Genomic DNA, 20,480 nt, shown 5'->3' on the forward strand with positions numbered 1-20,480 from the left:
AGCGCGAGGGAGCTCCGTCGCGGCCGAGGGAGGGAACGGGTGCGCCAACAGATGCGGCGTCTGGCCGCTGGCGGCGGGGGGAGGAAGGCGGGGCCGCTCTGAAGGTCGTACGTCTGTGTGTCTGTCTAGGCAGGAGAGAGGAAGCGCGCGCGCGCGCAGGTGACGTCAGAGCTCCCACGTGACCAGGACGCATAGCTGCACTGGGCTGCCTGCTTGGCAGCCAGACAAAACACGGCAGCGCAGTCTGGCGTCTGTGCGCCGCCGCCGCCGCTGGGGAGAGGGGATGCAGCCGCTGTGAGGGAACCGACGGGGGAGCGGGAGAGACGGCAGCCAACTATCGCCGCGGGGGTGGAGCCGGATCGCTGGAACAGCCTGCCTTCGTCCGCTGCTGTGCGCATGGCGTGAACAGTTTGTGTTTAGCTGTTGCATTCGCGGTGCCGCCTTTCTTTTTTACGGCATTTCTTTTGCTTCGCTGGCGGCGTTTTCCTCGCGCGATCGTTGCTGCTGCTTGTATATTCATGTTGTGCGCGGCTGCCGACGACTGGCGCGACGGCTGCTTGACGAAGCCGCCGAGAACTGCTGCCGTCTGCTCGGCGACGTAAACAAGACTGCGCAAGCAGCGGTCTGCGATCCTCCTTCGACGCTCTCCGTGCCACGCATTTGAAAAAGAATTACTACAGGACTTCCCATGGAAACGCCTCACGGTAAGAGCAGGCGAGCGCTGGTTTGATGTAGTCGGCAAGACTTGCTTTGAAGCTGAAAGTCAGTCTGGCTGGTACACCCTTTTTGTGAATACGCCTCTTTTGTTTTCTACATCAGATCTTGTATGTGTAGGCATTCTGTATACGTAGTGTTTGCTTGCCGGCCTGCATTTTGTGCAGCGACTCCGACCAGGGTGCCGTCGTTCCAGTAGGCGCCAGCGCTGTAGGAGCGGTTCTTGCCCGCCAAAAACAAACAAGCAGTAGGTTGTGGCAGCTGCGGGGGCTGCGCACGCCGGAGAGAAGAGCGGTCGACCGCAGCGCCCCCGAGAGACGGGTAGAGGCGGCCTTCGCAGACGGCAGCGATGAGCGTGGCGGTGCGTTCGTTGTCAGCCGCCGCGCGGCCTCCGGTCCCAGCGCTGGATGCGGGCACTCCATGACCGCTGCGGCGGCGGTGCTGCGGCCATGGCCTCGACCACCACCAGCACAAGCAGCGCGCAGTCGGCGCCCCCGGCCAGCGGCGGCGGGGGCGGCTGCACCCCGCACCTGAAGCGCGTGCTCAAGAGCTACCAGGCGTCGGCCGTGTCGAGCTTGCAGGGTCCGCCCGCGCTGATGGCGGCCGCGGCGCTCGCCGACGAGGACGAGCCGCTCGAGGCGCCCGCCCCGCCGGCCATCCAGCAGCCACCGCTGCTGACGCCGCCGGACCAGGCGCCGGGCAGCGAGCGCGACGAGACGTGGCTCGAGTGGCACTCCATCTCGTGCTTCTCCGTGGGTGGCGAGCGCCGGCTGTGCTTGCCGCAGATCCTCAACACGGTGCTCATGGACTTCTCGCTGCAGCAGATCAACGGCGTGTGCGACGAGCTGCGGATCTTCTGCCAGCGCTCCAACCCCGAGCAGCTGGACGTGCTCAAGAGGGCCGGCGTGATCCCGTCCAGCGCACCCAGCTGCGGCCTCATCACCAAGTCGGACGCCGAGCGGCTGTGCGCGGCGCTGCTGCCCGCGGGCGCCCCGCCGCCGGCGGACGCGAGCCCGGCCGTGGTTCCCGTGTACCACGAGTGCTTCGGGGGGGCTTCGGGTGTGGTGTGGCTGGACGCGGCCAAGGTGCGCTGCGCCGAGTGCGGCCTGCTGTTCTCGCCGCGCCGCTTCGTGTGCCACGCGCACCACCGGTCGCGCGAGGGGGGAACCTGCCACTGGGGCTTCGACTCCGCGCGCTGGAGGAGCTACCTGCTGCTGGACGACCGGGAGCCTCTCGAGGACGCCATGCGCGCCCTGCTGCAGCAGTTCAAGGACAAGTTCCCGGACGCCTCCTCGAAGCGGAAACAGGCGAGTTACATTCACGTCTTTCCCGATCGGGAGGATGTCAGCGACTCAGCTGGGGCGCTTGCTTGCACAGTCCTGAACAGGGCGACGGACGCGCCAATGGGCCCACGTTCAGTTTGCTAAGCTGTGCGCCGCCGTGGATAGCTCACTGGGGCTCTTCGATTTACCATCTCGGACTCTCAGCGCGGATAGTCCAAGGATTCCCCGACGCCGTAGGGATACGTGGGAAAATCGAATGCCGGACTGCTTCTCGGGGAGTCCGCGGTGAGTCCGAGACGGCAACTGTCTCTTGTAATGTTCGGGGGCCTGCTCGGTTCCGTTTCCGCTGCGCGATAATCACGAGTGCGGTGAACCCTCTTTAAGACCGCGGACGAGTTGCTCCGCGTGCGCTGCGATTGGAAAATGGAGCGCTTCGAATAAAACGAGAGTTGCGTTGCAGCCCTTCTCATTGATTTCGTTTACGCTAGTAGTACTTGGCCGATATTTGTGAGCGTGGCGGTGCTAAATTAAGCTTTGATACCTGCTCTCCACAGCTGATATAATTGCACTGTAGATAAAATCTCTCTGCCGCAGCTTAATTTCATCTCCGTCGCGTGTGTGTTAGGCTACCCGTCGGGGTAACGGGGAATATTCCGCACATCTTCCCGCTTCGTCATCTTCTGAGAAGTCTCGTTTGGTTCCAGACGGAGCGAGCGAGGCTAGCCAAGGACTTTTCGAAACAAAACAGAAACATTACTGCCGGCTAATGTGAAGTCGGTGCGCGTGCGTTAAACAAGTCGCGAATGGTAGTCGGTCGGCTCGGCTCTGGCGGCACGCTCATGCGTCTGTCTGCAGCCAAGGGAGGGGAGCGAGCGGGACGTCGCCGGGCTCGTGGCGCACTTATCGATCCAGGCGCGCGTTATGCGGGTGTTTCTTGTGAACCAGCGGGCTAAAGCGTCGTTTGGGGCGAGGGCGCGGGCTTGGCTAGCAGCCGCAGAACAGCGTCCTCGTGAAACGACGGCCTGCCCGTCCGACTGCTCGGCCCCGTTCTCTCCTCCTCCGCGCGACGAAGGCCGAACGGCAGGCGTCGTTGGCCGGAAGCGAATTGGCGTTTCCGGGACAACAGCTGCATTGTTGTCGGCATTTTACGCCGCTGGGATTTGAAGGGCTGCGAGCGCACCGCACGTGCCGGGAGCTTTGGACGCAGCTGGTGTGACAATACCGCACTCTGGGGTGGGGGTGTTTCATCGCACACACCGGTCACCTCCGGCTGAAGTGACGGACAATGCAACGCTTGCACCCACTAGGAAGTAACCTGAATCGCCGCAGAGGTTCGAACACCGCTGCTCCCCAATTCGCCCCATGCCAGCCTGATGTCACGTACAAGGCTCAGCAAGCATGGAAGCCAGTCGAATGCATAGTATCTGCGTCAGAAAAGACAAAATCGGCGGAAAAAGACGCGAGCCGAGGCTGTAAAGGAGCGAATAAACAAACAGAACGTGGGTTTTATTTTAGCCCCGGGGGGACGGGTGAACCCAGCTCGCCGCCGGAGACTCCTTGTCGCCGCGGCATTGCGCCCCTTTCTTTCCTGGCTGGTTGAAGCTTTGGCACGATCCAAATGGTCGCGAGGAATGAAGGGAGGGCCATGGGGGGTGCCACCCTTTTCGCCACTGGTGCGCGATGGCCTTGGGTCGTCGTCGGGGCTCGGGAAGGAGGCAGTCGTGAGCATTACGCAGTGGGGCGTTTCAAAGATGCTGATTTGGGCTAGTTGGTGCGTTCTAACGGGATTCGAAACTGGGCTAGTAGCCGGGACAAGGAATGACACGCGCGCTGTCGTTCCTTGTCCCGTTGACTAGCGCAGTTTTGCATTCCTCTCCTAGCTAACCTTCGACACAAACCGAACTTTCCTAATTGTCTGGATCACGGCTGTCTTTTTCGGAATCATTAGTTCGTCTGAATTGCGGGATTGAATAGGTGTGAGAATTCGTAATTAGACTGGAGACACTAAAACAGTGCTGACAGCCTCTGAAACAAGTCCCCCGGTTGGGGATATGACGAGAGTCACCATCAGCAACCCCAGAGCGTTGGACAATATTAAGTCTTTGTGTAGTATCGAATGGAGTTTCAAATCTCCTATAGCTGTAATATTTTTAGCTGGGAAGAAACGGGGGTGGTCGGCATTCGTGCGGTGGCGGATTACCCAGCGAGGCTTTTTTGGTTGCATTGGGCTGCGCACGCTTGCGGGACAAGGAATCCCAGGGAAACGTGTTATGGGCAAAAACATGAATGTTGAGTTGAAAGCATGGGGCGTCTTGCTGCCTTGTCGCGGTGCCGGGGGGCTTTGCCAGCTTGCGCTGGGGAAGCTCTGCTGTGAGATTCGCTCGAGCACTTTTTTGGAATGGCTTGCATCTTTCTCCACTGCTTGTTGCTGCCAGCGTGTGCTGGGAGAGGCTGCCTGCCCGTTGGGCTGCGCTCGCTCCCTTCACCTCGGGCTATCAACCGCCAGTGGTGTGCCTCGTGCTAGGCGCTCTCTGTGCCTCCTTTTATGCACGTGCACATTTGCGGTGCCCTGGGAAAGGTAAACAGCTTGGTCGGTAATGCTCTAGGAGACTTGGCACTGGTTCTAAGGTTGGCTGCTCAGCATGTAAGCATGTTCGTCTGTCTCCTCCTCTTCTATTATGCTACTGCTCTTCCCACGAACCGCTTCCTCCTTGCATATGCATTGTCATGTCATCAACAGCGCGTATTCACACGTTTAAAGATGGCGGTCTTTCTTGGGCGTGAAGATTTTGGCCTGTCTGTGCGTCCCTCGACTCGGCCACCTTGCTAAAAAACTCCAAACCACTGAATCAGGGTTCATGCTTCATACATCTCAGCATTGTTGCGCAAACAGGCATATTTGAGGCAATACATAGGTCATACTAGCAGCAGTGTTCTCTCAATTGAAAATAGATTTGCGCTTGATGTTTCCGGTGGCAAATAAAAATGTGCGATGGAAGCAATATTTTGACCCAAAATTACAAGAGTCTGCCTTGTGGTGGAATTCCAAGCCCAAAGGTAATGAAAAATTCCGGTGAACAGCGCACGAGCAGTGGAGTGCGGGAAAATTGAATTGAGTTGAGCAAACCTCTGCCGTGTTTATCACGGGAAGGGAGAGGGGAAAGCCATTTACGTGACAGGATCGTCTTTAGACGACCTTTGCAGCAATGCTTCTGCAGTGAACTTAAGTGTGGTCGGGCGGCATGTTATCCGTTTTCCTGTGTGCAGAATATTTGTGGAGGAAGCCTGATGCGCTCACGCGTGTACAGGATTTTTGGGAAACATTGGTCACTTCTTTGGAGTTATATTGTATAACGCCGCAAAGGTGATGCCAGTGGAGCTACGTTTACACACTTTGTAGGTGCAGGTGGCTTTATTTGTACATATTAGCAGAAAACAAGCCTCCGTAGTCTTTTGCCTTGCTGCCACTTGCGGTTTTGGTTGCTAGTTTCTGTGGGAATTGTGCCGGAGTTTAGGGCGGTTGCTTGGGCACAGAGTTAAAAGCGCCATAATTAAATACCATGGGTGGTGTTTATGAGCTGACAATAAGCTTCAGCTGAGGTGTGCCGTAGTGGAGGGCTCCGGTATAATGCAGATTACTTAGTGATCGTTAACGTGAGTCGAAATTCCAACATGCAGTTTGCCGAGTTTCAACTTGTGACGTGAAGGTTTGCGTGGCATTGCTTTACTTGTTCTGGTTTTGTTGGACATAAAACGAGAGGACTGCAGCTATCGCCTATGGCAGGCAATGGCGAAGCTAAGCATTTTTTTTTTTTTCGCGTCACACTTTTTCCCAGGTTTTGGTTGTAATACATTTTACTAATTTAAAGGGAAGCTGAAGCGCTTTCCAAAAAATTTGAGTTAGATTAACAGTTATATAGTTTCTTGCGCGCTGATTCCGAATATCACATTGAAATTTATCGTAGATGAGTCCAAGTGGCATTTATCTTGCAAAAAGCGCGGCCCCGATTGAAAGACGCGCGCTTTTCGTCTTTTGACGCCCCTGATTGGTTGCGCCAGTCATGACGTCAAAGGAGGACACCCTTCGGCCGCGCGGGTTGTTGGAAGCATTGCGAACGATCGCACGGTTGCCTTTGCGGCAATTTAGTTTGCAGTTTAATTTTCGCACATGACTGGAAGTTTGTTTTATAATTTCCCATGCTGTTGGTTCAATTATCTTGGAGCTTAAATTTGCTTTAAACGACAGAGAACCCCAAAGCAGTGACTGTGACGTCGACTAGTGGGTTCCATCAAAATATTTTTGAATTAGGCAACCAGCATAGGGGGATTTTATACCTTATGTTAATATTAGGTACTGCCTTAACTGTTTCATAATATACACAAAACCATTTATGCCGAAGAATATTGGGCGTTTTATAAACAATCTACCAGCAAAGAGCACGTACGTGCACTTCGCAAAAAATAGCGTTCATGCGCTGTAAACGTATATGCGAGACACATCTTGCCGGTACACGCATAAACCAACAAGCAGACTCTGCTTCCGCATTTCCTTTGTTCGTTGTCGCCCACCCCAGCCCCGTTACTCATACCCGTACACAGACCCACACGCGCGCGACATTTCGGCAGCGGCGCTACGGCGCCTCCGCGATTGCTAGCTGCACTTCGATGAGTGGCGTCTTACTGCTTCACATGCATTTATTCTGAAAACACTGCAGCATACTAGTGCCTGCTCAGCATTATTGGCTGTAGTAGGGCTTGATTTTCGCTTGTGCGTTGCGCATTCTGCTACAATATTACGGCCACCTCGTTATAATTAACAGACCAGTCGGGCAAGGCAGTTACGTTGTAGTTACGTTACAGGTAACAATCACGAAACGTTTGTGATAATGAATCGTTGGCCTGTTTCAGCATTTCTAGATTTAAGCATTTACCGCGATAGTCGGACAGAGGCCGTATAGTTACTCTTCGCTCCTAATTTTTTTAGTATCATCATTATATATATCACCGACGATCACTGGAGCACACTTGAGGTTCAGTGACAACAAGTGCTTGCCATGTTATAATATACAAGCACACGGAATCTTGGGCAAATAATTAGGCCCCCGCAGTCAACACACATTATGGCACGGTGGTGGTTCGGAGTGGTGTTTTTTTTTTTAATTCCAGACAAACATCACCTTATCGTGACATGTATACTTGCAAAATAAGTAATCTGGTTGTCTTGGTTCTTTTACTTCGTAGGAATACTGTTTACCTCTTAGCCGGGAGAGAACTTCTGTCAGGATTGGCCCCTTGTTTTAGTTTCGCCAAAAAAATGTTTTTTTTAACACTGTCCTGAGCGCATAGGGAAAGAAAACCGACGCGTTTAACGAAACAAGTATTTCCTGAACAAATGTGACTTGGTTTCTGGAATGGAACGAAACATCCCCGGCCAAAGTACAGCAGTATTCCCCATCCTTCCTAAATCTACAATCTAATGTGAACATTCACGTCCGTCGCATCAAAAAAAAAAAAAAACCATACTCTCTGTGATCAAGCACAGCCACCTCGGCTGTCGCTTCCGTAAGTTATCAAGCATCCCGGCGTGGCATTATTCTGCTTAGCAATACGGCATGATAACGTATGCCTCGTTTGGCGTTCGTGGATACTTTTTGAACACGAAAATTGTACAGGTGAGTGCTATCAACCACAACAACAAGTATCATTCACAAGGAAACACGGCGAAAAGAGCATGGCCGGGGAGGCCGATCCGGCCGGAAGTCCAGGTATGACGTTTTTCAGCCGGTTTTCGCCCGCGCTCTTCGGTCTTCCGGCATCGCGCGGCGAGATGGGGGCGGGGCATCGGGCCACTTTTGTTTGCTCATTGCGCCGCTTCTATTGCATGTATTACGAAAATATTTCGTACACATGAACTATTCAATGTGTACTTGCTGATAGTCAACTTTTCTTTTAATTCTAAAACCGCTTCACCTTCCCTTTAAATTTTCGAGGACATGGAAGACGCTAAAATACAGTCTTCCGCCCTTGGCCTGCCTGCGCACGTCAGGGCGGTTCCTTTACGCCTTTCCCACCGTGCCTTGGTCTCGGAAGGCCTCCCCGCGCAGCAGACGTCGGCACCAGACTCAGTGGCTTTAAACGGCACTGCAGGAAGGTGGGCGCCATGGCGGTTCGTGAACGGCCCAGAAGCTACAGGTCGCCCACCTGGGCATAGAGTTTCATACCATGAAACTCTATGCATCTGGGAAAAACGCTGGAGAGCACGCGCCAGCTTGTGCGTCTTGCAGAAAAGTATATTTCCCCCTCAGCCCGGGAACGTAATCCTGTTGGTGCACATACTTAGCCGCCAGACTTACGAACTGGTGCGGGGTCTCTCAGCGCGGTCTACTACCGAGACACTGGGCGGATTTGTCGGAGATGAAGCGACTGGGAATTCACTGAGGCGGCCCGCGGCATCCCGGTCCGGGTCCATGTGTACTGGACGACAAACTAACGGTGCCCCGCTAGTTTGAGGAAAGTTTACTGCAAGAGTACGGGCTTATATTCTGGTTCAGCCCCTTGGAGGTCGGGTGCGCTAGTCGGTCCTCCCCTCCCGGTGGCGGTGGACGCCAGCCCGTCTGGCACGTCGAGGACCGGTCGCGGGCCGCTGCGTCACGCCGCGCCGCCGTTCGATAGTTAGCGGCTGCTGTGTGGCCTGCTCGCCCACTTTCCCTCTTCGCTGACGCGCGCTGCCAGAGAGAGGCGGTGTGCGAGCCGACGTTGGTGCGAACGGCCGTCGCGATACGCTGCGTGGGCGTCAAGTGTTGATTGGGGGCGCGCTAGGGGCGGCGGTGGCGGAGGAGAAAGTGCACGTGCTCGTTCTGTTTTCTCTCGTTCACTCGTTCGTCGGCGACGAGATCGTACTTTCTGGTGCGCGGGGCTGATGATGGTGAATGGGCGTCTATTATAGAGCAAAGGGAAAGAAGGGGGTGTGGTCAGCCTGCGGTGTCCAGGAGGCCGCCGGAAGATTCCGAGTCAAGAGATCCAAAGAGTCAAAAGGTCCAATATTGGATCTTTTGACGCGTTGGATCTTTTGACTCGTTGGATCTTTTGACTCACTGTGGACCTTTCGACCCGTTGGATCTTTTGACTCGTTGGATCTTTTGACTCGTATTGGACCTTTTGACGCGGCTAAGGCGAGTCAAAAGGTCCAACGAGTCAAGAGGTCCAATATTAGACATTCTGACTTCTATCTTTTGACGGGGCTAAGGCCAATCAAGTGATCTAGTCTCTTTATGAGCCTCACCTTGGCGTACTTTTGTTTGCTAAGGGCCAAGATTATAACTCCGTTGCCTCTTCGTTTTCCCTACAAGGAGCGTGTTCATTCGTTCTAAGCAACAATTTCCGAGCCATATATGCTAGTTTTTCTTTCAAGTATATGCATGTTGCTCTCATACAAAAATACGTTTGCGTCACGGGCATGGGAAATTATTTCAGTGGTTAAGCGAACATTGACAATGCCATTTACCGGTTCCGGTCTTTTCAGTGTAGGGCGTTTCGGTTTCGGGGCCTTTCGGTACACGGAGCTTTCGGTACAAAAACATATTCAAGCGCGCGTTGTAGGCAGCAAGATATGTGTGCGTCGTAGCAGTTGTAGACACAAAATCGTACTTATTTATTACTCGTGTTCTTGCTCGTAATTCTGCGTTATTTTAACGTAGTGAAAAGGTCATGCGGCCTTCCCAAATGAAGCACTATTTATCTGCGGACTTGTTGCCATAATAACTGTAGCTTTGAGATAATATTATTGTTGCGTATATCGCTTTCTTTTTAGCGACTTATTATCACCATATCTTTGTTTAAAAATTAGTGACGCTAACAATTTTTTTCCACTTTTGAGTACCTGTGATAAAGCTGCGTAATTGATCGCCTTCGCTAGGGAATAGGAACCAGTCGCTTTCTAACTCAATCACAAACAACTTGTAATTTTTTGGCATTTTGCATCCCTGTGCTCTTCTGTTTGCTGGTAACACAACGCGCATAATGCCTTATTACGGATGCGTTAGCAAGGGCACCTTCTCTACCTCACCGGACGTTTCTGTCCCGGCGTCACCCCCATTTCCAGGAAATCGGTGTGTTTAGTGTGTTTGTGGTTTGAAATGCCCAAAGGCATTGTTAATGCTTTCTGGAACACACATAGATTTAATTTTCAGAAAGAAGAAGAGGTCATTTGTGATTTTCGGCGTTCTTCCTCAAAGCATACTGGCCATACTTTGGCCGTGGCTTTGTTCTTATCCGAGACCAATGTCAGCATCAGCTCCCCACCGCCTGTAGCTCTCTAGCTGCATAAAATGGAAAATGGAAGCGAAGCCACACAAGCAGGGGTTGGTACTACACTATCGAGACTGTAAAAAAAGAGACACGCGGACTGCAACTAGCGGCTTCAGGTTATCATGACGTACTTCAACTCAGGTAGCCTGGAAACCTAGTAACCAGCTTCCCAAAGGGTAGCACTGTAGCACGGCTATTCGAACTCTTGATTTTTTGTGGGTGTAATCATGAGCCATATAAGGGTCATTTATTTGATGGATATTGACTTTGATAAACGAGATGCTAGAACATTTGTCCGGAATATTTTCAGCAGCCTATCATACAAGTCAGCGCAGCGTAGCCGAACATGAGCGACATGTGGTCGTGGCTCCTCGACATCGCTGAAGCTCACATTCTACAGAAGCAATAACTACCAAAATATTCTAATGTAATAGTATCAAATGACAGAGGAGCGAGCAACGAGAACAACCTGAGAAAATAATCAGATATAAAATAATCAGATATAAAAACAAGCTTGATGAATGGTGTTGTTCATAACGTTCAAATTAGCCACGGCTTCATTCGGCGCGCCAAGTACATATCTTCTACATTTAGAAGTGAAAGTTCAGGTATGGGAGCGAAAATAACACTAAAAATACAATAAAATGACGCCGTATATAAATTGCACACCCTAGCCATGGCTCCGAAGGTTCTCATAATTCGTCGGACCTTCTGACGCGGTTTCGGAATTATTGGACCTTTTGACCCCTTGGATTTCCTGACTCGTTGGATCTTTTGACTCGCTTTGGACCTTTTGACTCATTGGATCTTCTGACTCTTTGGACCTTTTGACCCGTTGGATCTTTTGACTCGCCTGTCACGTGATTATTGGATCTTTTGACTCTTTGGACCTTTTGACTCTTTGGATCTTTTGACCATAAGCGCCGCCGGAAGGGGGGGGGGGTTTAGTTGGGAAGGTAGTGTGACAGTACCTAGTGGTTGGCAGAGAGTAGGCGCACTGCGGTGCACGGTGTACAGTTGTGGCGGCTATCTCTTCGCGGGCCTGGGCGGCACGTAAAAGTTTGTCGCTTGGGTATCGATTTGCATAAAAGAAAGGTTGGGCTTTGCGATCTCGAATATGCGCTCCCTTGTCGACGCACTGGCTTCACAGTGAGCCGAGTTTCGGCCCTGTCGTGGAAGGCGCTAGCAGGGGGATCAGTAAGACACGTAAACCCGGTCTCCCAGGGGCAGCGAGGGATCCTGGAATCCCCTGGGGAGCGGTAACGCCTCGCTCCAACAAAGTCATCGCAGCTGGGAAAAGCGTCGCTATATCTTGCTATAATCAGCGACCAAGTGAAGGCATACGTGCTACCGTACGGAGAGTTTTGGGTCGGTGATAATTCGAATGAAGCGTTCGAACGAGCGTATGTGCATTCTGTGGGGCCAGTGGGCAGGCCCCAGGCGCGTTTCTTCGCCGTGGTCGTCAGAAGGAGGGCGTTGCGCCCGGGCAATGCGGCGTTGTCTGTTTCGATGGGCGGCTAACAATTGTCTCCAGGCCTTCGCCTTCGGAGCACGTGAGCAGAGTTTAGTGCCCCGAGGAGATGTGTAAAAGGTGCCGCCTGCGCTTTGTCAACCTTGGGACCTCATTTTGTACCCAATGTGCACGCACACACACTTTGCATTCCACGTTCACAGGCTCTGAAGCCACTTAGGGGCCATCACTAGCAAAGGAGTTCGCCCTAGTGCAGAGTAGCGCACCAGGCGTTGTAAAATACCCATATTGAAAAACGTGGAACAGAATAATGCTCGGGTACAAGTTAAGAACGGCTCATGTGATGTACCACTCCGCCGAAGCGCGCGGGCGTTTTGAAAGTGGCATTGTCTACTTTTCCTCACCTAGTTTCTCTTTCGTCGCCGCAGTAATGTGCAAGTGGGAAAAATGGTGCAAGCGACTCGTGTCGTCGCGCTCAGAATACTTGCACTCTGCGCCGTTGCGGTCACGAGGCGGAGGGGCCACTTCCCTTGCCGTTGGGAAGTTGTACCATGGCGGAGTATGTGCGCACTTGTACAATATAACGTAGTATAAATGTGAGGAACCTCGCCACGACGGAAAGAATGAGAAGGAAAGGTCGCGCTTCTGGAAGCTAGTGGCTAAGAACATTTTCAATTGTCTTCTCGAGGGCCAAGGGGAACTAGCTTCTTTTATTAAAGACGATAGCCTTTCTTGGGCTACTTGAACGCGAAAATTTTGGTGCCTGTCTGTCTGTCTGTCACTCGATTCAGCCGCCCGGCCAAAGTGAAACAGGGTCTGCTCAATAGTTTTATATACCCACCGCCAAATCTAATAAACGCCCAAGTCCGGTGGCAGTGTTCATACTTGTCAGCATTGTTGAACAAGAACAGAACATTACGCAAATATGAGGTAAAAAATCAACACGTAAGTAGGTAATATTTGCAGTGTTCCTTTATTAAAAACTTCATGAATGCTTAATTTTTGCGGTGCATCCTCTGCAAAAAAAAAAATCACTCTTACGCCTGCTGTTGCCCGCGCCACTATAGCTTCTGTCGGAATTTTAAGAAATCAAACGGCAGCAGTAACAAAAGGTTCCACTAAATAGGTTCCACGTTCTGCTTGGAACGCGCCTGGAGCAGGGCAACGTGGTTCTATAAACGTTGTAGTGGGGTGTCTCGATTCACGCGCGTCTCCGCCGTACGGCAGCGCTGGCATCGAGGCACGCGTAGGCACGCGGCCTGGAGCAGTGAAACGCGGTAAATTTAAATTGACTTGAGCAAACCTCTAGCGTGTTTATCATGGGAGGAGCGAGACGGGAGAGGAGCAGCGTAAGAGGTGAGGGGGAAAGAGAAGGGAGGCATTTACTTGGCAGGGGCGCCCGACGACTATCATCTTTCGCCGACATTTGAACCGAAAGGAGCAGATACGCGACCAATTTTTTTCAAGTGGGAGGTCGTTCCGAAAGAAGCAAGCTAAATGTGCCAACTTTTGGCAGGAGAAGATATCTAGTGCAATTAGGGTTAGACGACATGTTGCGCGGGAAAATGGCTGACGAAGTACGTGGCCATACGCGCCATGGCAGGACGCTGAGCCAGTGCACGGCTTGGGAACGGCCTAGCACCAGACACAGGCCTCTTTTGCGCCGCTTATGAGAGGAGGCCGAGGGGTCAAGGTGCCTGCATTCAAACGAAGTAGTGCGTAGTCACCGCGAAGTGTCATTCAGAGCCCTTTCCACATGTTGCTACGGGCGTTTTTATTGTTGTAACATTTTCTTTCGCGCCGCAAAGTTGCGGCACATCAAGCTTCGCGGATGAGCAGCCGGGTTTCCTCATCGAGTGCACGTAGAAATGCTCCTCCTTCGTCATCCTCATCCCGAGTCCACTTGAGGACAACGGCTTCGAGTTCTAGCCGCTTCCATCCAGCGCTGTCCCGATTCCCTCGTAGTGTCGTCTCTCCGTCAAGCTCTGCTTCCAGCGCAATCTCTGCCACTCGGAATTGTGCATATGGCCAGCTCTAGTCTAATGTATGCGCTCATCGTGTGGGCCTGACGGGCGTCGACCCGCTCGTCCCGAGTCGCAGGTGGCGGCGGCGGCGTCTGGAGCCTGTGCAAGTGATCTGCGGCACGCGTTTCTCCCAAGCCTGCAGCTGCGCCTTGCCTATATGTGTCGGGTCGGGAGCAGTTGGCGGTCTTGCAACGGCGTCGACGGCTCTCTTCGCCCTGCGTCTCATTTCTTCGGCCGTCGCTGTCCAAAGTGCCCCTCGCCCGCTTCTCCGCGAGGTCTCGTGGTGGCGACGAAGAGTTTTGTTCGTTCTTTTCCTCTGGGATTTTGGGCGAACGCGACAGTTTTCTCTCTCTCTCGCCGTGCCACTTCCCTTCCGATATCATGGAGGCTATGATTTCTATCCTCCTTATCTTTCGCGTTATCTACTCCGTCTCTCCGTTACCCCCCCTCTTTATCCTCTATTCCGGTCAAGTTTGGCCCCCCAATCCTCGTTCGGTGGCTGGTTTGGCCGACCTAGGTTTCCTTTTCATGCTTCCACCGACTCCCCGTGAGTCGTCGTCGGGAGTGCGCATTGGTTGCACACCGCTGTCTGTAGTTACAGGGCCAGCCTAATTAGTGCACCTCAGCCAGTGTCCATTCTGCGCCTGGTTTCTCTCTGGCCAGCCGCACCTTTCCCAGCATTTCGTTAGCATAGCCTCCCGTCTCTTCGTCGTGCTCTGTAACCCTACCGGCTACCACTGAGCGTTCCGAGTACGGCTCCTTCCAGAAGCGTGCTTTGCAGGTCGCTCCACGAGACCGTGCCATCCGCGAATCTTCGCCCAATAATCGCGCTTCCATAGATGCTGGCCCCTGCGCTGTGAATGATGATTTCGGTGTCCCCTTGTCCCGCGCTCTTCCTCACAGCGCATTGTGGGCAGCTGGAATGCGCGGGTCCCCGAAGGGACGAGCGCCTCGCCTCGACGGTCAACTTGAGCCGGGGTTTAAAACGTCGGGAAACGCAGCCGTCTGTTCGCCATCCCGAATGATCGCAGCAAGACAAGAAATAGGCTTTAGAACAGTTATTTGGCGGAACGCAATGTCTCGTATGTCTCCCACACGCACCTGTCAGCGACTGGGGTTAGCCAAATGAGTGGTCTGCTTGGATTTGCTCCGCGCAGCTAACGCCACGAGGGGGTTAGCGGTACGTGTTGACGCAGACCAGGCCGTGAGGCCCCCTGTCATCGAAAACGGATTCGAAAACCGACCACACGGTGCTCTCGATCGAGCACGGCCATGCGTGCATTGTGTGAGTGTCCACGAGAGGATGGTTGAACTAACGGGGACGGAACGCTGATAATGGCGTAGGGGAGGGAGGGAGCTAGTTCGGGCCCTTTTTCTGGGAAGGTATGGATTTTGGAAAGGTAGGAAAGAGAAGGAAGAAAAATTCGCCATTTTTAAACCTTCGTAATTTTTTTCCCCATCATTCCGAAATTCTCATTTTCGCGCAGAGAGACGAACTGCTTCAGGCACAGCTGTAATTGCCCGTGACGTAGCAGCACGTTAAAAACATGGTCGATTGATGTCCACGCTTGAACGAATAGTTCTTCACAACTGCAAATAATGGAATCGTTATGAGTGTGTAATTTTATCAGGCTTCCACATCGTATTTCATAAAAATAAGCAAACGAAATGCTTTTATGCGATGTCCATTATGCCATAACTCGGCAGCCGCTCAATTGGGGAGTAAAAGCCTTGAGGTCTCTAGTGACGGTTTACTGCTCTCAAGCATGTCTGCAGTTATGTGCCAACAATTGGTGCTGTTGAATATACACGCCGCCATCTTTAAACAGTTTCAGCGGTCCAAGTCACAGCGTCAATTCGACAATCTGGAGAATAAAGGCCGTTAGATCATTTTTTCTGGCCCCATTGCAGTGCATTAGTGCGCGATTCGCAAGCTTTAGTCGCTGAGTTTCGCATTTGGAATTAATTTATTACCCGACATCCGTATCTGTCTTCACCAAAGCGGGCCATCGCACCTTGCCCGACTGCCATGTGACTCTGCTTTGGTTTCGATTGATTGTAGGGTTTCACGCGCCGACGTAGCGCAGGCGATGAGGCGCGCCGTAGTGGAGGGCTCCGGATTAATTTTGACCACCTGGCGATCTTTAACGCGCCGAAATCTCGTACACCGCGGCGGGGATCGAACCCGCTTCCTCGTGCTCAGCTGCACAACGCCTTCGCCACCGAGCCACAGCGGCGATGTTCTGCTTGGGTTTCATGCGGTGCCGTCGCGGTCAATACATTTCCACCGTGCTTTCTGGCCTTCATAATTTATATCGAAGCGCGTCGGACGCAAGGTGCGTTCCATACCCACGGAAACGGTCTATGTTGGCCGGCGAATGTGCCAAAGAAAACCTCGCCGAGCGATGACGTCATCGCGTGCGCCGGCACTGATCAACCTTCGAGAACAGAGAGACATCTGCGCGCTTTTCATAGCGGGTCTCGTGCGCTTGACTTCGCACTTTTCGGTGGCCGGGTGCATATTTTTTTGGCAAGGGGCCAACTCGGATGACACTTCTCCAGTTATGAGGGAGGGGCAGTGGAGACTTTTCAGGAGGGTTAACCCCGCATGTGTTTGGGTGAGACGGAGACGTTGACTGGATAAGTGGCCTCCAATAGGTTCTGACACCGTGTTGTGGAGGCCCAGTTGCAAAAGACTGGCCGTGGAGGTGTTCGTAGGAAGATTAAGCACTTGTTTGAAGGCTTTCCGTATAAGCCGGTCAATGGTGTCCGTGTCACTTTTGGCGAGGATGAAGTACGGTGCGACATACGTGACACGTCCCTCTCGAAGAAAAGGGAGCTACTCGAGAACGGATGCGAGGACTTCGGCCCAATCCCGAATATCGCGCCGGTGAAGCGGCTCCGCGAGTTGCTGAAGATCCGCATTTACGAGTTCGCGTACATTGTACGCACTTTAATGGCCGAGTGTTCACTGCTCTTTTTTGGGGCTAACGACGTCTCCACGCGCAAAACTGAGCCCAGTCTGGAAGCGTAGCCGCGCGTGAAAATAATTTAAGCTAGGTGGGGCTGCCGCTTCGCTGTTTGCCCAGTTTTGGCGCCACTGGTGCGAAGTTGCTACGGTTTTTTTCGCTATATCTCTCTCTGCGCGTCGACCAAGTCCACGGCAGTTGGCTCTGCGGGCACTGCTGCTACCTGCCTCTGGCTATCCAGCGCGCGGTGAGACGGTTCGTAGTGGTCCTGCATGCTTACCTTACGCGTTGACGCTTTCCGCCACGGGAGCGTAGCGGAAGAGAGCTGACCGACCGAGGGAGGAGGTCGTTCACTCGCTGCAGCAAGGGCCAGTATTGCGATCAGCGAAGGCACTGCTGTCGCGGGACTGGAGGTGCGCGATGACGAGGGTCGGTCCAAGGCGTTCTCCGTTTCCGCGCCCGCCTAATGATAGTGCGCCACTTCACGCGCCGGGGAATGGGGCAGCGTTAATGCGAGGGTTGGGAACAAAGGAGCGCAGCCCTCGTCCGCCGAGGCCTCCCGATTCGTGGATGGTTGCGCAGCGGGGGGTGTGGCAGCGGCGCAGGCTCTCCAGGGTTTTTTTTTTTTTTTTTCCACTCGGGAAACTGAGTGAAGCGGAATGCCGACTTAAAAGCTCGCGCACAATTCACATGCTATGCGGCCCCCTGGAGGCGAAGTAGTGCCACCGGCGTCGCTGTACTGAATTGCACGCTTGTTAACGTTTGTTTTAGTTTTCTCAAAGAAAAAAAAAACTGTCTCGTGTAAACTTTTTAGACGTATTTGCCGTAGAAAGTATGGTAATGCCATACTATCTTAAGTTCATCAGATACACTGACATGTATTTGAGGGAACCTATCGTCAAAATAGTTCACGTACAAGCGCAGTAAGCCGAATAGCACTTGTCACTTTGTAGATCATTCCTGAAAAGTTGGCAACTACATCGCACAGAACAGTCCTCGAGGAGCTGCACTGCTTCGTTGGCAAATGCACGACCTGCCACCTCGCCATCGTTTCTCGCAAGCTTCACAACTGCAGCACGCCATTGCAGCTCTGTTCCGTCTGTGCCAGCCTCTGGCGCTGCTCACCCGGCCGGATTCGTACAATTACAGAGCAGCGCAGGTGACTGCCTCAAAGGTGCCGGTGAACTTTTCGCTGCATCTTCGCTTCAGTGCAGTGCGCCCTCTGGACGACACCAGCAAGTCTGCTCGTGAATCCGCCTTTTTCCAGAAGCGATATGGCAGGGGTGCAAGAGGGCCGCCACTGCAGCGGAAGGGGAATCAGGGCTGCGTTGCTGGGGTTTGTTTTACGTGAATTTTATAGCCAGCCTAAAGCTGCAAAAACACTGACTATGATGCTGGAAGGCGTGCGTTTTCAACGTGGGACATCCTAACAAGCGTGGGACGCTCGTTTCTTTTTGCAGCGGTTCCGCAAGTGTCAGTGCCGGAGGGTGGCTGTGGAAGCGATGGTCTCGCGCCATTTGTTTCTCTTTTCTTTCCGGCTCGTTAGCGGGAAAGGAGGAGGGCATCGGCATCAGTCGGACAGCAGCACCTAATGTGGCCTTTATAAAAATCCTTGCTTGATGCTGGTGTGAGGAAATTTCAGTGAAGGGAAAAATTATATGTGGCTGCGTATTTGCTCAAATCCATTGTTCGTTTTTTTTTCTGCTCTGTTTCTTATCATAACGAGCATAAATGCATGTGCAGATTACTTTTGTGAACGTTTTGACTGAAGCAAGCGAAGTCCAAAGCAACCGACGTCCCAATGTATTTCAGAAAATTGATTTTTGTGCTGTATTTCTATTCGTTAACTATAGTTGTTCATCCTAGTCTCACGATTACCCTTTCTTCTTTAGAACTGTCAATGGTGCTCAGGAACTACATTTCTACTGAAATCGCACGCTCCTCGTCATTTGTATCAATACATTTACCAGATTGAAGGGCCGTATGCAGGTTACAACGAAAAAAAAAAACATCACTTTCCGCGAGCATGCCAGGAAAAAGGAAAAATATGCCGCCCACAGCACCACCTCATTGGAGCGGTGCGGCGCTGTCCGACGCACTAGACCACGGGGCAGCAACTAAAGCCGCTCGAATGCCGCGGACACTGAGCTGAAGCCTAGCTTATGTTTCGCACCTCTCTGAAAAAAAAGTTTTTTTATAGTATGGCTGGCACAGAAACTGCTCATTATTTGAACAGCGCTTTTCCACTAAAAGTCTCTTGACCCCCCACGAATACTTGGTACACAGAGACTGCGTGCGTAACTTATTGAGCCAGGAAATACGATCGCAAATTTTAGCTCGCAAGCAGATCGCGAGTCCACCCGTCGAAAAAATTGTGCTCTTCGTACATTTGTTTTGCGCTTTACGATGAAAACATCGATTGATTTTGATTCTTCGTTCCCTAGATTAGTTGAGTAACTCTTCGTGTGGACTTAACATGCCTTACATTTTCTACAAGCGTGCCAGCCGTGCATGCATATGCAGCTAGCGAAGTCAGAAAAGCGTCGCTAGCCACGAAATAAGGAACGCATACCTAGTATAAAGGCACTTTAGCGTCGTTGACCTTACGAAGGTTATTATGCTCTACGAAATTACAAAATAGAGTGCACATTCATCGCGGCCGGATTCTTGTCGGGGCCGACTGGCCGCCTTGGTCAATGAGCCTGTCATACTACGGCAACTCTCGCTCGGCCGGTGTGTTCGTATTGCCGTCGGAGATATTAATATGACAAGGTGATCTCGGAATTTGGCGTGCCAACAGGTTGTCGGAATGACTGGCGTGACTGCGAAGGGACGCAGAACGGGGCGTTTCTGCATGGTGCCATGGCGGCGTGTTGCCGTGGCACCGAATGCGCGCAGCCCAAGTCATTCACACGAGTCGGGGGATGATGATTGCTTGCCTGACCCTTTGTAACGGTGGGGTGTTGCACGGTGACCTCGCGTTCAAGAAGCGTCAATTTTCTGTTGTACTTTTTTGCTAGTCTGACTCTGGCTATGTTCCTGCTTTTTCTCCGACCAACGTTGTAAGCCTCTTTTGCTAAACTCCGCTGCTTTGCAATTCGCTGTTCCACTGACTGACGCGCTGCCTACTACCACGCCCGAGAGATGACACGCCGGGCACACGAGGAGTCAAGTGGAGGGGAGGACGACCCGATCCCGGTCACGAGCTACACAGACATCACACAGATGTACAGAGAGGAGGATCGGTGTACACTACCAGAGCCTCACCGTTCACTAACACGAAAAGAGCAAACAATACTACGAAGAATACAGGCAGGGTCATGAGTACATCCAACAATGCTACATAAAATGTTTCCAAATCGGTATGATGACACATGCCCATTCTGCAAACAAGAAAGCGGCACTCTGCGTCACGTCATTGCAGAGTGCACGTCCCTCAAGACCCTCATCCCACAGATTCCTCCCCCATCACCCCCACCTCCCTCACCTCACCCAAAGAGCAATGGGAGATCTTGCGGTCCAGCCCTACCGTGCCGACCCACATAGCCCTCGTGGCTCGGGGCCTGGAGGTGCTGGAAGCATACGGGCCCCGAGAATAAGGGACCGCCCCATCGGCGCCTTGATGGTGACCCCTCTATGGGCTCAAATAAAGTTCAACCAACCAACCAAGTTACGCTGAGCCAAGAACTCCTAGCTTCGGGGAGCTGTCGGC

At 52.6% G+C, this 20,480-nt stretch overlaps 1 protein-coding gene across 1 annotated transcript in view; it reads left to right on the top strand.

The window, feature by feature from the left end:
* Positions 1–256: 256 nt before the first annotated feature.
* Positions 257–20,480, top strand: part of Snoo (Sno oncogene) — a 112,756-nt gene continuing 92,532 nt past the window's right edge. The window contains exons 1-2 of the mRNA XM_077675726.1: positions 257–704; positions 882–2,021. Of these exons, the coding sequence (XP_077531852.1) occupies positions 1,122–2,021 (900 nt within the window). The 5' untranslated portion in view covers positions 257–704; positions 882–1,121. The remainder of the gene's footprint in view (positions 705–881; positions 2,022–20,480) is intronic.

Source organism: Haemaphysalis longicornis, unplaced genomic scaffold (genome assembly GCF_048455015.1).
Source record: "Haemaphysalis longicornis isolate Haplotype H1 unplaced genomic scaffold, Haemaphysalis longicornis Haplotype H1 scaffold_7, whole genome shotgun sequence".
Taxonomy (NCBI): domain Eukaryota; kingdom Metazoa; phylum Arthropoda; class Arachnida; order Ixodida; family Ixodidae; genus Haemaphysalis; species Haemaphysalis longicornis.